The 17,595-nt window shown below is 44.3% G+C and overlaps 1 protein-coding gene across 1 annotated transcript in view; it reads left to right on the top strand.

Annotated features, from left to right (window-relative positions):
* LHCGR (luteinizing hormone/choriogonadotropin receptor) overlaps window positions 1–17,324 on the top strand; it is a 272,081-nt gene extending 254,757 nt beyond the window's left edge. The window contains exons 10-11 of the mRNA XM_073628526.1: window positions 9,789–9,869; window positions 15,720–17,324. Coding sequence (XP_073484627.1) covers window positions 9,789–9,869; window positions 15,720–16,851 — 1,213 coding nt within the window. The 3' untranslated portion in view covers window positions 16,852–17,324. The remainder of the gene's footprint in view (window positions 1–9,788; window positions 9,870–15,719) is intronic.
* Window positions 17,325–17,595: the final 271 nt, after the last annotated feature.

The raw sequence follows: 17,595 nt of genomic DNA, 5'->3' as shown, positions 1-17,595 counted from the left end.
TGGGGTTCCCCAAAACACCTTGTCCCCATGTTGATGGGGGCAAGGGCTTCATCCCCACAACCCTTGCCCGGTGGTTATAGGGGTCTGTTAGCAGTGGGTTATCAGATTCTGGAAGCCCCTTTAACAAGGGGGCCCCCAGATCCCGCCCCCTCATGTGAATGGGTATCGTGTACATTGTACCATTACTTATTCACCAAAAAAAGTGTCAAAAAATTAAAAATGACAGGAGACCGTTTTGGACAATTCCTTTATTGAAAAATAAAAGTGTCCCACAATGTCCATCCATCTTCAATCACGGCGTCCAACTGTCCCGAGAAAAAACGGAAATACTCCACCTCCATGGGAGACGTCCCGCCGACTGCAGCCTTTTCGCAATGACAACTGGTATATAGCTGAGGACGGGGCCACACAGTGATGTAAATGGGTGACCCTGCCCCCTCTGATGTCACATGACGTCACATGGGGCGGGGCCACCCAGTTACGTCATCGGGTGGCCCCACCCTCACCTATATCACGGCTGTCATCGCGAAAAGGCTGCAGTCAACGGGACGCCTCCAATGGAGGCAGAGTTTTTCCTTTTTTTTTTTTTTAAATAATAAATGAATCGTCCAAAACTGTGTCATTTTAACTTTTTTGAGACTTTTTTTGGTAAATGAGTAGGGGTACAATGTACCTGATACCCATTCACATAGCGGGGCGGAATCTGGGGGCCCCCTTGTTAGAGGGGGCTTCCAGATTCTGAAAGGCCCCCCGTCCGCAGACCCCCACAACCACCGGGCAAGTGTTGTGGGGATGAGGCCCTTATGCCAATCAACATGGGGACAAGGTATTTTGGGGGGACCCCAAAGCACCCTCCCCAAGTTGAGGGCATGTGGCCTGGTAAGGTTCAGGGGGGGCACTCTCTCGTCCCCCCTTTTCCTGCGGCCTGCCAGGTTGCGTGCTCAGATAAGGGTCTGGTATGGATTTTGGGGGGGCCCCCATGCCATTTTTTTTTTTGGTGCAGGGTTCCCCTTAATATCCATACCAGACCTGAAGGGACTGGTAATAGCGTGGGGGGAACTCACGCCATTTTTTTTCAATGATTTTTATCCATATTGGCAGGATCCAACAATACATTACAGCCGCTAGCAGTTTTAAATTACATTTTTTTTCCTTTAGAAATTTCATTTTGCTGTGGTACTGTTATGAACATGGGAAAGATGCTCTACTTTACAGGCAGACCAAAGCAGACATGTGCAATTCACTTGGGTTTGAATCTAAATTCGCACAAATTTTTGAATATTCAGATGTATCCGAATCTCTGAATGACAATAGTAACAAATTTAGTTGAAATTAGTTTTTGTTTGTTTTCTAACGAATTCCTCATTTTCAGAATGATTCCAATTCGGATCGGTCAAAAAATCATCGACTGATTCAAATTCTGTGTGAAGATAAGCTGGCTGGGAAGCTGGCCACCATGTCCTTAACAACCAATGACTCAACCCCCTGACAGCTGAATGTAAACTGGATTGCCGGAAAATAAAAATTCAGAAAAAAGATCAGCGTAGGGTCCCCCCCCCCCCCAAAATCCATACTAAACCCTTTCGGATCTGGTATGGATTTTAAGGGCAATCCCACGCCACCATTTTTTTAAAAATGGTGTGGGATCCCCCCAAAATCCTTGTCAGACCCTTATCCGAGCATGCAGCCCGGCAGATCAGGAAAGGGGAGGGGGATGAGCGAGTAAACCCCCTGAACCATACCAGGCTACATGTCCTCAACAAGTTGGGGTACTTTGGGGCAGGGGGTCTCCCCCCCCAAAGCACCTTGTCCCCATGTTGATGGGGACAAGGGCCTCTTCCCCACAACTCTGACCCAGTGGTTGTGGGAGTCTGCAGGCCAGAGACTTGCTGGATCCCACCCCTCACATGAGAAAAAAGTATTGGAAAACCAAAAAGTGCTCAAAGTCCTTTATTAAAAAACACATAAAAATGCCGACCCGACTGACAAAAAAAAAAAACCACCACTCTCTGAACACGACTGGTCCCGTCCAGGGACACAGTCGAATAACAGGTAAACATAGGGGCAGGAGTTACCCGGTGATATAACAGGGTGACCTCACCTCCACGTCTACCCTTCATTTGGCAAGTGTTATTCCAGAATGACAGATAAACATTGGGGGGGTTACCTGGTAGCGTCACCGGATGATCCCCCCCATAATGACACTCGCCCAATGACAGGTAGACATGGAAGCGGGTCACTCAGTGATGTCACCGAGTTTCCCATGCCCCTCGATTTACCTGTCACTCGGCTGTGTCCGTGAAGGAGAATAGTCGTGTTTGGCGGGCAGCCATTTTGTTTTGTTTTTTTCGGTTGGGGTGGCGTTTTTATGTATTTTTTAATAAAGGATTTGTCAAAAAATAGTGTTGTGTTTTTAATAACTGACTTTTTTGGGAAAATGAGTATGGGGTACTATGTACCCCATACTCATTCACATGGGGGGGCTTCCAGATTCTGATAAGTCATCCCCCGCACCCCACAATCACCGGGCCAGGGTTGTGGGGAAGAGGCCCTTGTCCCCATCAACATCGTATAATATGTGTATTTTCTATTTTCTATGATCCTCAGTTCCATTTAATGACCGTTCTGCTGTATTTTCCTGAAACACCTCAATCAAGAAATTACCACATTATGGCCACTAGGCTGTTTGGGCATTTGGATGAAAGCCAGAACATTCACCCATTTGGAGGGAGCCAAAGTCATGTGTGATAGCTCTATTACTACCGAGACCTATAAATTTAGCAGGGATGAAGGAGATGAGATGCCGCTCACCAACCCGGTGCTGCGTGGAGGCGAATATTCATTTGCTTTTCTCACACACCTGGGTGGGCTTCAAGCGCAATGCTCTGCGCTCTGAGTCCACCCTATTTTGAAGCCTATTAGAACCTATGGTTCTAATCAGGTGCTTCAAAAAAACACCCCTGCCTCTGTAATTCATGCGCCCTGGGTGCTGAAAGGGGCCAGACGCATGAATAGGGGGTGGCTGCGGCGGCTGTGGATAGATTCATGCTATGCATGAATCTATCCATTAACCATATAGGGGTGATGTGGATAGAGGGGGCGGCGCCTGTACGCCCTTAATGGACGGGCCGCCCCTGCTCAAAGATGAACTCAAAGCTTGTTTGGCTGTACTTCTCCTATGGATCACAGGAGTGCAGTTCATCTGCACTTTCCGTGACCCGTTTTCAGCTGTCAGCAGAGCCAGTCCAGGCTCGGGAAAGATTGTGACCATATGGTATGGATCTGCCAACATGCCTGGACCGCCAACCGGCTCAGCCTCTCAGCGAGCTGCTGAGAGCTCAAGCTGGCCGCTCCCGCACCCTCCACAGCCCAGCGCTCCAGTGAGTGAGGAGGGGGTAGAGCAGAGAACTGGTGACTGACAGTTTGCAGCTCTCTGCTCAGGGAGCCCTGAGAACCGAGCGATCGGCGGTGTTTGATCGCTCGGTTCTCAGTGTTAGAGCCGGCGGGGGACAGATGTAACATTGGATGCTGTATCCACCTAGGTAAGTATGATTTAAAATAAAAATCCCATACTCCTCTTTTAATACTGGGACATCACAACGTATCTGCATTTCGTGAGTTTCCTTGAACAGTGTAAATGGTCAAAAAATAAATAAATGATACCCACATATTACAAACACATTGTTAAATTAGTAACACCATACCGTCACAATGCTTCATATTAATCTTCCTGAATGCAGGTTTACAGAAGCAGCTTATGTTAATGATGTTTAGCTGATTACTATTTGCAATCCAGAAAGGCAAAAATAATGGATTAAAACTAGAAGCCAACTCAGCCAATGCAGCTCCAGTGCGATGTAAGCTTTCCCGGACAAATACATAATAAGATTATTACCAACAATGTGATAATTGCTGTGATAAAATAAATGGCGGCTTTACCAATCTGTTAGGAGCTGATAATTCATTAATTCCAAATTACTTAAATAATACTTTGTATTTTATTTTATTCCACATATTGTAACTAATTACTGAACATCAAAAACACATTTAGAGCCGAATTCCAGGCATACCGCTACAGAAGTGATTTGGTTTGGCAGCCAGGTGAATCCAAGGATTTCAATCATTTTTATATTCTAAATGTATTCATAATGATTTGTCCAATTCAGGAATCAGAGTTTCCTGGAGTTTTAAATTGTGTGATTCTCAGAGTAGGCAGATCTTTATAGGTATATTAACCACTTCTCCCGGGTTGATTTTATAGGACGTTGGGGACTTGAAGTGGCGATATCTGGATGATTCCTGTATTCCAACTGCAGGAATCGTTCAGATATCTTTTTTTTTTCAGCAGGCGATTCCCTCACATGTAAAAACCATCATAGCGGCTGTTTAGCTTCTCTATTGCTTTTACAGGTGGCAGAAGGGGACAGTTTTTTAACAGTGTTTCAAATGGGCGAGATCAGGGAGATTGAGTGGTTTACCATAGAGCTGGCTTGGGACCAAATGGTCCCAAGCCATCTCTATGACCCTCGCAGGTCGGAAATGACATCACCGGCACGACAGATATAAGCACTGCTGTTTTTTTTTGCTGGGAAGCCTGCGATCATTTTTTTTCTTTAATCACAGGCTTTCCAACATAGTGGAGAGATGTGAGCAGTGGCGGCTGGTGGTAAATTTTTTGAGGGCCCCCCAGTCAATCATTCGGGTCACAGGCAACCCCCCCGGTCAGTCACCAGTCACCAGCCCCGTACTTACCCCATATAGGTCACGAGCAGCGCTTCCTCTGGGCGGCAGCTTCACCCTGCGTCTCCCCCCCCCCCTCAGTAGCCAATAGGATCATTTTTCCTCTCAGCCAATCGAAAGACGGTCTCAGGACCCGCTTTCTGATTGGCCAGGAGGAGAATCAGGAACACAATAGCGAATATTAATTCCCTATTGTCACACAACTGGGTGGGCTCAAGGTGCAGTGCTCTGCGCCCCGAGCCCCCTTTTTTTATGCCAATTAGAGCCTCAGGCTATAATCATGTGCTCCTAAAGAGAAAAAAAAACCCCATTGGAATCCATTCGTCCGGTGCCCTGCATGTAGATTAGGGGCCGGGTGCATGGATTGGGGGGCGGCGCCCCTGCGCCCTGTATGGACGGGCTGCCACTGGATGTGGGGACTTATAGACCCCAGATCTTTCTGTAAAGTGGACCTGTCATGCCTTATGCCCTGTACACACGGTCGGACATTGATCGGAAATTTCGACAACAAAATCCATGGATTTTTTCCGACGGATGTTGGCTCAAACTTGTCTTGCATACACACGGTCACACAAAGTTGTCGGAAAATCCGATCGTTCTGAACGTGGTGACGGAAAACACGTACGTCGGGACTAAACGGGGCAGTATCCAATAGCTTTCGTCTCTTAATTTATTCTGAGCATGCGTGGCACTTTGTGCATCGGATTTGTGTACACATCGGAATTTGTCGGAAAATTTTATAGCAAGCTCTCAAACTTTGTGTGTCGGAAATTCCGATGGAAAATGTGTGATGGAGCCTACACATGGTCGGAATTTCCGACAACAAGGTCCTATCACACATTTTCCGTCGGAAAATCCGACCGTGTGTACGGGGCATTATTCCTATTACAAGGGATCTTTACATTCCATGTAATAAGAATAAAAGTGATCAAAAAAATAAAATGAAAAGTGTTAAAAAAAAAAATAACCACTTGCCAACCGCATTCTGCATATATACTGCGGCAAGGCGGCTCAGCTGCGCAAACTGACGTACCTGTACGTCAGTCCGTGCATGTGGTATTGTGGGCACGTGCACGCCGGTGGCACCACTCCTGTGGGTCCGGCGGACTCGATGTCTGCCGGCCACCCGCGATCACAGTACAGAGAGGCAGAACTGGGTTTTGCCTATGTAAACAAGGCGGATCCCCATTCTGACAGAGGACAACTCAGAGATCTGCTGTTCCTAGTGATCAGGAACAGCGATCTCTGTGTTGTCCAAGCAAGCCCATCCCCCACACAGTTAGAACACACCCAGGGAACACAGTTAACCCCTTGATGACCTCTAGTGTTAACCCCTTCCCTGCCAGTGTCATTTATACTTTTTTTAGCACTAATCACTGTAATAATGTCACTGGTCCCCAAAAAGTGTCACTTGGGGTCAGATTTGTCTGCTGCAATGTCACAGTCCCGCTAAAAATCGCAGATCGCCGCCATTACCAGTAAAAATAATAAAGCATTTTAAAACTCCCTAAATTTAACCCCTATTTTGTAGACGCTATAACTTTTGCGCAAACCAAGCAATATACGCCATATAATTTTTTGTTTATAGCACAAAAAATAAAAACTGCAGAGGTGATCAAATACCACCAAAAGAAAGCTCTATTTGTGGGGAAAAAAATCACATAAATTTTATTTGGGTACAACGTCGCACAATTGTCAGTTAAAGTGACTCAGCGGAACCTAATCGTACTGGGTACTCCATGTCCTACGGCACCAGACGATCGTCAGGCAGAGAAACAGAACTGTGATCTATTTATGTAAACAAGGCAGATCGCCGTTCTGACAGGAGGGAAGGGATGGCGTTTATGTTCCTGCAAAGCAGAGAATAAATTTAATTTCTTCCCCTAGTAAAAGCTCCTCACACAGTATACATAAACACTGGCCAGGCACACAGTTAACCCTTTGATCACCCCTGATGTTAACCCCTTCCCTACCAGTGTCATTAGTACAGTGACAGCACATATTTTTTAGCACTGATCACTGTATTAGTGTCACTGATCCCCAAAAAGTGTCAGTGTTAGATTGTCTGCCGCAATGTTGCAGTCCCGCGATAAGTCGCCGATTGCTGCCATTATTAGTAAAAAAAAAAAAAAATAAAAATATCCCATAGTTTGTAGACGCTATAACTTTTGCGCAAACCAATCAGTATATGCTTATTGGGATTTTTTTTTACCAAAAACATGTAGCAGAATACAAATTGGCCTACATGTATGAAGACTTTGATTTTTTAATTTTTTTATTTATTGGATATGTTTTATAGCAGAAAGTAAATTATTGTTTTTTGTTTTTTTTTCAAAATTGTCGGTCTTTTGTTTATAGCGCAAAAAATTAAAACCACAGAGGTGATCAAATATCACCAAAAGAAAGCTCTATTTGTAGGAAAAGGGGACATAAATTGTATTTGGGTACCATGAAGCACGACCACGCAATTGTCAGTTAAAGTAAAGCAGTGCCGTATCGCAAAAAATGGCCTGGTCATGAAGGGAAGTAAATCTTATGGAGGGCGAGTGGTTAACAATTAAAAAGAAAAAAAAAAATCACTTTAAAATGGTTAATCATATAGCCGCTACATGGACCATTTTGTGATTTCAGTCTGCTGCCTTTTCTGATATTCTAAAGGGCCACGCCAGAACGATTTATTCAAAACATTTTTTTTTTTTCTGTGGTTTCTTGCTTGGAGACCATAGGTAATTTCTATGGAATCACTAACTTGGTAATTTTACAGGAATATGCGGCATAGTCACTGAGGCATGGAGTTTGTGCAGCGATACATGTTGGCGCGAAGCTCTGCTTTCACCTTTATGGTTTAACTACAAATTGCTGAAGGAGAATGATTTGTAACAGCAAATGCTAATATGGGGAAGTGGAATAAGTTTAATCTGAAGCTGCAAAGAAATCACTTGTTATCGGCAAATCGCCATCGACTGTAGTGATTGTGTCACTTCACTTATTTCTGGCATTAGTGATCTGTAGCGATGGGGAGTCACTGTCATCACGTGTGGACTTGGAGCGCCGCTCAAAGCTGGAGTATAACAAGTGTCCCTACCGGTATTCAGAAAGTGGAAGCAGGCGTTCAGAAGCATGGACATACACTATATTGTGAAAAGAATTGAGACTTTCACTGCCTTTACTTGCACAAGAACTTTAAAAGCAGAGTTCCACCCAAAAGTGGAACTTCTGCTCATTTGGCATTTGGCTCAGGGCGGCACAGTGGTGTAGTGGATAGCACTTTCACCTAGCAGTAAGAAGGGTCGCTGGTTCGAATCCCAACCACGACACTACCTGCCTGGAGTTTGCATGTTCTCCCTGTGCCTGCGTGGGTTTCCTCCGGCTTCCTCCCACACTCCAAAGACATGCTGGTAGGTTAATTGGATTCTGTCTAAATTGTCCCTAGTATGTATGAATGTGAGTTAGGGACCTTAGGTTGTAAGCTCCTTGAGGGTTAGGGACTGATGTGAATATACAATGTATATGTAAAGCGCTGCATGAATTGACGGCGCTATATAAGTACCTGAAATTTAAAAAAAAAAATTTGTCTCCTCTCCCCCTCCGGTGCCACAATTGGCACCTTTCGGGGGGGAGGGGGGACAGGATACCGGTCTTTGATAGGTATCCTGTTCCCACTTCCGGGAGTCTGGGCCACAGCCCGTGACATCACTGCGGAGCTCCCTCCTCCTCCTCTCCCTGTAGCTGGGCCAGTAGGAGAGAGGAGCGGGGCCTCGCGCATGCGCAGTAGGGTTCTCGACGTGAAGCTTGGAGGCAATGGAGCCAATGGAGGCAGCAGCACCCGACAGCTGATGGAAACATCAGCTGTGGTGCTGACATTGCTGGACTCCAGGACAGGTAAGTGTCCTATAGTTAAAAGCCAGCGGCTGCAGTATGTGTAGCTGCTGGCTTTCAATCTATTTGGTTTTTTTTGGCCGGAACACTGCTTTAATAGCATCCCAGTCTTAGTCCGTAGGGTTCAATATTGAGTTGGCCCATCCTTTGCAGGACTCTGTGAAGGCTAGTCAAGTTCCTCTACCCAAAACTCGCTCATCCATGTCTTTATGGACCTTGCTTTGTGCACTGGTGCACAGTCATGTTGGAACAGGAAGGGGTCATCCCCAAACTGTTCCCACAAAGTTGGGAGCATGAAATTGTCCAAAATGTCTTGTTATGCTGACGCCTTAAAAGTTCCCTTCACTGGAACTAAGGGGCCAAGCCCAACCCCTAAAGAACAACCCCACACCATAATCCCCCCTCCACAAAATGATTTTTGACCTTCTCCCTCCTGATTTGATTGGCTGAGACACAGCCTCTGGCTGCTCCCAGTGCCATTGGCCCCTGCTACTGTCAATCAAAGTCAGTGAGCCAATGAGGATAGAGGGGGGTGGGGCCGAGCCGCAGCTCCATGTCTGAACATGACTGCGCACCAGTGCACAAAACAAGGTCCATAAAGACTTGGGTGAGTGAGTTTGGGGTGGAGCAACTTGACTGGCCTGCACAGAGTCCTTACCTCAACCGGATAGAACACATTTGGGATGAATTAGAACGGAGACTGCGAGCCAGGCCTTCTCATCTACATCAATGCCTGACCTCACAAATGCGCTTCTGGAAGAATGGTCAAACATTCCCATAGACACATTCTTTTGGACAGCCTTCCCAGGAGAGTTGAACAGTGTGTAAAGGCAGGCGTCCCAATACTTTTGACAATATAGTGTATGCTTGAGATTGTGTGGAATACAATGATACCAAACATGTCAAGCCTGAAAATTCGGTACTTTGGAAAAAATCACTGGGGTGTGCTTTTAAATGTAGTTTTTTTTTTTAAATGATTAAACGACAATATGAAATCCTATGGTGTCTCTTCATTATTTTATGGCCTATAGCAACCAGTGAGGTTTCTTCCTTAGTACTCCGGGAAAAATAAATTTGGAGCTTGATTATTCATTTTTTTCTTCTACTGTATTCCTTTTATACTGTAAATAGTCCCCACACAGATTAAAAATGTTCTTTTTTTCCCGAAGGTTAAATTCTCCTCTATACTATTTTGGAAACCTGACAAGCCAATGTGATATTAATCCTCGGAAGCTAGCCAATGATACAAGGTAGGTATTAGTAAGCCATGATCATTTTAAGAGCAGCTATACCAACGTTAATTGTCAGACTGAATCACACATTGGTTTCTTTTATGTATATGGGCTCCAGTGGCGAATGGTTTATTACAAGGCTTAATAGTGATGTCACTCTTTTCTTTAAGTAGAAATAAAGGCAAAAACATATATACATATATGATATATATTATATATACATAGCTCCCAACTGTCCCTCATTTCGAGGGACTGTCTCTGATTTGGAGCACTATCCCTCTGTCCCTCATTCCTCCTCATGTGTCCTTCATTTTAGTCTGATCTATATAGATGTATATAAAATGCACTTTTTTATCTATCAAAAAATGTTTTCCAGTACTAAACCTTTCATCTGATTTCTAAATTTCTGCATTTGTAAATTCTAAAAGCCAATATAAAGGAATAGTAGTGACAGTGATAGGTGTCCCTCATTCCCATCTCAAAAAGTATATACAGTGGGACAAAAAAGTATTTAGTCAGCCACCAATTGTGCAAGTTCTCCCACTTAAAAAGATGAAAGAGGCCTGTAATTGTCATCATAGGTATACCTCAACCATGAGAGACAAAATGTGGAAACAAATCCAGACAATCACATTGTCTAATTTTTGAAAGAATATATTTGCAAATTATGGTGGAAAATAAGTATTTGGTCACCTACAAACAAACAAGATTTCTGGCTCTCACAGACCTGTATCTTCTTTAAGAGGCTCCTCTGTCCTCCACTCATTACCTGTATTAATGGCACCTGTTTGAACTTGTTATCAGTATAAAAGACACCTGTCCACAACCTCAAACAGTCACACTTCAAACTCCACTATGGTGAAGACCAAAGAGCTGTCGAAGGACACCAGAAACAAAATTGTAGACCTGCACCAGGCTGGGAAGACTGAATCTGCAATAGGCAAGCAGCTTGGTGTGAAGAAATCAACTGTGGGAGCAATAATTAGAAAATGGAAGACATACAAGACCACTGATAATTTACCTCGATCTGGGGCTCTACGCAAGATCTCACCCCGTGGGGTCAAAATGATCACAAGAACGGTGAGCAAAAATCCCAGAACCACACGGGGGGACCTAGTGAATCCCCTGCAGAGATCTGGGACCAACGTAACAAAGGCTACCATCAGTAACACACTACGCCGCCAGGGACTCGGATCCTGCAGTGCCAGACGTGTCCCTCTGCTTAAGCCAGTACATGTCCGGACCCGTCTGAGGTTTGCTAGAGAGCATTTGGATGATCCAGAAGAGGATTGAGAGAATGTCATATGATCAGATGAAACCAAAGTAGAACTGTTTGGTAGAAACACAACTCGTCGTATTTGGAGGAGAGAGAATGCTGAATTGCAACCAAAGAACACCATACCTACTGTGAAGCATGGGGGGTGGCAACATCATGCTTTGGGGTTGTGTCTCTGCAAAGGGAACAGGACGACTGATCCGTGCACATGAAAGAATGAATGGGGCCATGTATCATGAGATTTTGAGTGCAAACCTCCTCCCATCAGCAAGGGCATTGAAGATGACATGTGGCTGGGTCTTTCAGCATGACAATGATCAAAAACACACCGCCCGGGCAACGAAGGAGTGGCTTCGTAAGAAGCATTTCAAGGTCCTGGAGTGGCCTAGCCAGTCTCCAGATCTCAACCCATAGAAAACCTTTGGAGGGAGTTGAAAGTCCGTGTTGCCCAGCGACAGCCCCAAAACATCACTGCTCTAGAGGAGATCTGCATGGAAGAATGGGCCAACATACCAGCAACAGTGTGTGACAACCTTGTGAAGACTTACAGAAAACGTTTGACCTCTGTCATTGCCAACAAAGGATATATAACAAAGTATTGAGATGAACTTTTGATATTGACCAAATACTTATTTTCCACCACAATTTGCAAATAAATTCTTTCAAAAATCAGACAATATGATTGTCTGGATTTGTTTCCACATTTTGTCTCTCATAGTTGAGGTATACCTATGATGTCAATTACAGGCCTCTCTCATCTTTTTAAGTGGGAGAACTTGCACAATTGGTGGCTGACTAAATACTTTTTTGCCCCACTGTATATATATATTTTTTTTGGATTAACAGATGGGTATACCACTGCCAGGTTTGTTTTGTCATCCGTGTCCCATTGGGGAGATGTACCTTCACTTCCTGTCCTATAGCCAAACAGGAAGTGAAAGGAAATCCCACCAAAGTGCAGGAATCCCAGGTTGAATTCAGAACTAGAGTCCCTAATGGAAGACTTGCCCTCTATTACTGTTCTGGGGACACCCCCATAATTTGCAATTTTGTTTTTTTTTACTTTCACTTTGAAAACAGGACAAATAGAGAGGGTGAAGTTCCCTAACAGGCAGCAATAAAAACCTGATAGGGGTTCTAATTCCTCTTCACTCTATCCAAAACGAAAAATATGTTTTAGTTATACTTTACAGTTCAACTAAAACTTTTTTTTTCCTGGGGGGGGGATGAGAAGCAGCAGATAGGAAGTTGGATTATTTTATATGTTTAGTTGTATGTAAAAATACATTGTTATTTTTATTAGAACTGCATCGAATCAGAATTAGGCACCGCTGGGTCACTCTAGCAGCTGCCGTTGTCCATCTGCGCTTGTATAGCATGGATGGAGGAAGACGTTATTTCTTTTCATTCAGCCCGCAGACTGAATGAAAAAATTCTAATAGCGTATTGCCAGCTTTATTTATGAGGAATCATACAAAGGGTTCATTCACACATAAGAAAAGGGAGACAGTAAACATAATCCACAAAAATGCCAGTACATCAATATGAATCAGCAAAGCGATAATTCTTTATTATAGGACAGTGAAATACAGCCCAAAAAAAAATGCAACGCGTCTTGACTGTGCAGGCATGAGTCATGATTAGCCACTTCCCGACCGTGGTATAGCCAAATGGCGTCCAGTTCTGGGAGGGCGTCTATTAACGTCCTCCCAGAACCGTGCCCCCACATGCCTGCTGCAGCACGTACCTGGCACGCTCTATGATCACTGTGTCGTTTGGACAGCGACAGCGCTGAAGCTGAAAATTGGCCTGGGCAGGAAGGGGGTAAAAGTGCCCAGTAGGCAAGTGGTTCTTTTTGGCTGTATTTCACTGTCCTATAATAAAGATTAACCAATTTGCTGATTCATATCAATGTGCCGGCATTTCTTCATCTTCATGGATTGTGTACCAAGTAAGGTTCCAGAGACCTTAGAACTTTAGAACTGAGGCACCGGGTTTTGGAGTCATTCTTGGATTGCAGAGGAGATTGCAGCACCGTCTTAGTTATCTTCAGGCAGTAAATAGGTCTTGGTTTTAATGCCCCCAGACCGTCCGCCTAAATCTAACACAATGCCTGGAAACAGTTGTACACATGCTACAGCAATGGCAAAAATTATACCGTCACTTATTAGCAGGCAGTATCAATACCTAACACAACCCATTTAAGTGAAGGAGGGCACGCCAAAACTGCCCTGAAAACATGTGCAATGTTCAGGTTCTACAGGCCACACATCGCCTCCCTGCCACCTGTCAACCTCTCTTGAAAGTGATCCACCATAGCCATTTTCAGAGGGGCAGCAAGAGCTGCCACCAGTGTAAATGAGCCCTACAGCAGTAAAACCACATGAAACCAGGGTAATTTCTTAGGACACTATACAGCTATGTGCACCTATCAGAATTACTGAGTTCTGGTTTCCACTGAAGGGTCCTGTTAATACTACATCATATCAAGATATTTAAGACCAGTGGTCTCCAAACTCTGGATGTGGCCCTCTGCTTGCCTTTGTCCAGCCCTTGGGGCACTATTCCTCCCATTGATAAGAGACTCTATTCTGCCACCTGACACCAACAATGGAGCACCATTTCTCCCACTACCAAAAATGGGGTTACTATTCCTCCCTATGATAACAATGATGAGGCACTATTCCTCCCCCTAATACCAAATGTGGCTATGCTTACTGCCACTGATGCCAGGAAAATTTTCACTCCCGTTGGCCATAGTCCGGCCCTCCTAGAGTCTGAAGGACAATTATCCGGGACTTTGTTTAGAATGTTTGGAGACCCCTGTTTTAGACAATTGTGCAATTCCAAGCTTGTGGCGACATTTCAAGAAAGGTCCAAAATCTTTGGGAAAACCTTACAAGACTAGAAAAAGCTGTATAGTCACAAAGGGTGGGCCCATTCCATATCAATAGCCATTATTTGGAATGGGGTGTCCAACAAGCTCATTAGGGTGTGTTGGTCAGGTTTCTACAAACTTTAAGCTATATAGTGCATGTTGTTGGTAAACCTGAATATTAGGACATTATTAGATTACACACACAGCTAAATAAGACAAAGGAGTGACACACCCCCGCCTAAAGACATGTGACTCATCTGGATACCCATTCTTCAGGAGCAAAAAAACAGGCATACTTGTAAAAGAAGTGACTGAATAATTACCTATCCCACTGCCAACACTACCAGAAATGCACTCCCTCTGAAGGAGCAGTTAACAAGGGCAAGGGCAGTACTAGGGCTTCTTCATTAGATCCAGAGATATCTTAAAGGAGATCTTCACCCTCCAATTACAAAATTGCCTTCCATTCACCCTCCTCCCCTCTGCTGAATAGGGCATTATTTTTTTCCTTTGTTTACTTTTTTTTTCTTCAATTAAAACTCCCCCCCCCCCCATGCACATCATTCGCCTAGGACAGTGGACTCCAAACTGCGGCCCGGGACCAGATGTGGTCTTTTGCTTGCCTTTAGCCAGCCCCAGGGGGGCACTGTCAGGGAACTATTTTCCCCAGTGATACTAATGTTGGGGCACTATTGCTTCCCCTGATACTAATTATAGGGCAATATTCCTCCCACTGACAGCAATGGGGCACTATTCCTCCCACTGACACCAATGATGGGGCATGGTTTACTTCCATTGATGCTGGGGCATTTTTTACGCTCACCGGCCACAGTCTAGCCCCCTGAAAGTCTGAAGGACAGTAAACTGGCCCTTTGTTTAGAAAGTTTGGAGATCCCTGGCCTAGGCGAATGACATGCACTTTGCCCATTGTGCCTCCTAAGATATGTACATCACATATCCCAGGAGGCTTAACCTTATAGTGAGAAAGGAGGAGGGGGAAGGGCTAGCAGCATGTCATCAAGGAGCTCCCGCCTCTGGAGAGCCAGTAGCTTCCCGAAGACTTTACCGAAGAAGGCAGCGCGAGACCAAGAGGGGCAGAAGAGAAGCTGATCTCAGCAGGACAGTGCTGGATCCACTGGGCAGGTGAGTACCTTGGCTACAAGGTAAGCGGAGGGTTAAAAAAAAATTGGCAGGGAGACAGAGTGAAGATCAGACATGGTCCCTATAAAATAAAAAAACAGGAATCCCTGCAAAAGAAGGGACCAAATGATTACCTATTCTGTGGGCCCACGCCACCAGAAAAGCACTCCATTCAAGAGAAATCCACCACTGAACTCTACTGGAAAACCAGATCTACCAGGATTGTTGATCTCCTGGAAGTGTTTCAGTTTTGCGGTGGACATCAGCAAAGGAATTCTTTTGAAGCGAGTGCCATTCTGGTAAAAATATTTTGTGCTTTGTTGCAGATAGTCCCATTTTATTTTTTTAAATATTGACTAGGTTGCTTTAACAAATAAACACCATTAAACTGAATTAAAAAAATATTATAGAAAAATAAATTACAAATTAATTGTAAAGAAAAATACAACAAAAAATACATACTGTCATGAATTTTAATTATGTTGTAGGAATTTGCAATGCTAAATTTTAGATGGTTGATAATATAATTCATTATTTTATCTAAAAGCTTTAAGGAGTGTACCTTTTCTTGCAGCATTGACCCGGTCCCAGATTATGAATATCTATGTCATCCTAGAACACTGAGGTGCACTCCAGAACCAGATGCTTTCAACCCTTGTGAAGACATCATGGGATATGACTTTCTTCGAGTATTGATCTGGTTCATTAGCATACTTGCCATCGCAGGCAACGCTGTGGTTCTGTTAGTCCTTCTGACAAGCCATTATAAACTCACCGTTCCCCGGTTCCTGATGTGCAACTTGTCCTTTGCAGACTTCTGCATGGGGATTTACTTACTTCTGATCGCAGCAGTGGACTCCAAGACCAAAAGTCAGTATTATAACCACGCTATTGACTGGCAAACAGGAAGCGGATGCAGTGCGGCGGGATTCTTCACAGTGTTCTCCAGTGAGCTGTCAGTCTATACGTTGACTGTCATCACCCTGGAGAGATGGCACACCATAACCTATGCAATGCAACTCGACCGAAAGCTGCGGCTGCGCCACGCCATCCTGATTATGTTGGGAGGCTGGATTTTTTCTTTGCTGATCGCCCTTTTACCACTCGTCGGGGTCAGCAATTACATCAAGGTCAGCATTTGCTTACCAATGGATATAGAGACGCCCCTTTCTCAAGCGTATATTATACTGATTTTGGTGCTTAATGTCTTGGCCTTTATCATCATTTGTGCCTGTTACATCAAAATCTACATTGCTGTGCAAAATCCGGAACTAACGCCAACAAATAAAGACACAAAAATAGCCAAAAAAATGGCAGTTCTCATCTTCACTGACTTTACATGCATGGCGCCCATATCCTTCTTTGCTATTTCCGCGGCCTTCAAAGTTCCCCTCATTACTGTGACCAATTCAAAAATTTTGCTAGTTTTGTTTTATCCCGTGAACTCCTGCGCAAACCCGTTTCTATATGCTATTTTCACCAAGGCCTTTCGAAGGGATTTTTATCTGCTTATGAGCAAGTTCGGATGTTGCAAGGCTCAGGCGGAACTCTACAGGGTCAACAACTTTACTGCCTACACCTCCAACTGTAAAACGGACAGCCTATACACTGGACCAAAGAAGCCTTCCCGGGCTGACCTTCATCTTACGACTTTTGATTGCCAGTACTTGAATGTAAACGACAAACCAGCATGTATAGGCAGTTAAATGTGGACTTGTTTGTCACATTTAAAGCTGCACAACGTATTCCCCATAGAGGACTTGTAAATATGTAAATCCAGTTGATGTATATATGAAGCTCTATTACAAAACTTCTGTTTTAATTGCTGTATTTTTTTGTATGACATTTTTGAAAGAGACAAGATGGCTGATGAATGTAAAATGCTGCAACCAAAAAACAAAGTTTGACAACCAGGGCCAATTCAGACTAAACCAAACCCTCCTATCTTTTTTTTTATCCAAGGAAGCTGCCATCTTAGCCTCTGTTACGGTAAATATTCAACTGCCATGATGCTTTACATGTAATCAGTTATGAACCAGTTATTTGGTTGAAAGCACCAGCAAATGTGACAGTCACGTGTCGGGAAAATCAGAACGTTAAATTGATGGGTTGAGTTCTGCTTTAAGAATTCCAGTGAGTTGTGTCAACGCACATACACTATATTGCCAAAATTATTGGGACACCCGCCTTTACATAAACTTTAATGGCATCCCAGTCTTAGTCCGTAGGGTTCAATATTGAGTTGGCCCACCCTTTGCAGCTATAACAGCTTCAACTCTTCTGAGAAGGCTGTCCACAAAGGACATTTGTGAGGTCAGGCACGGTTGTTGGACGAGAAGGCCTGGCTCGCAATCTCCGCTCTAATTCATCCCAAAGGTGTTCTAGCGGGTTGAGATCAGGACTTTATGCAGGCCAGTCAAGTTCCTCCACCCCAAACTCGCTCATCCATG

The sequence above is a fragment of the Aquarana catesbeiana genome, linkage group LG04, assembly GCF_042186555.1.
Source record: "Aquarana catesbeiana isolate 2022-GZ linkage group LG04, ASM4218655v1, whole genome shotgun sequence".
In the NCBI taxonomy this organism is placed as follows: domain Eukaryota; kingdom Metazoa; phylum Chordata; class Amphibia; order Anura; family Ranidae; genus Aquarana; species Aquarana catesbeiana.
Note: the sequence above shows the minus strand (reverse complement) of the source record. Positions and strands in the feature narration are given on the sequence as shown.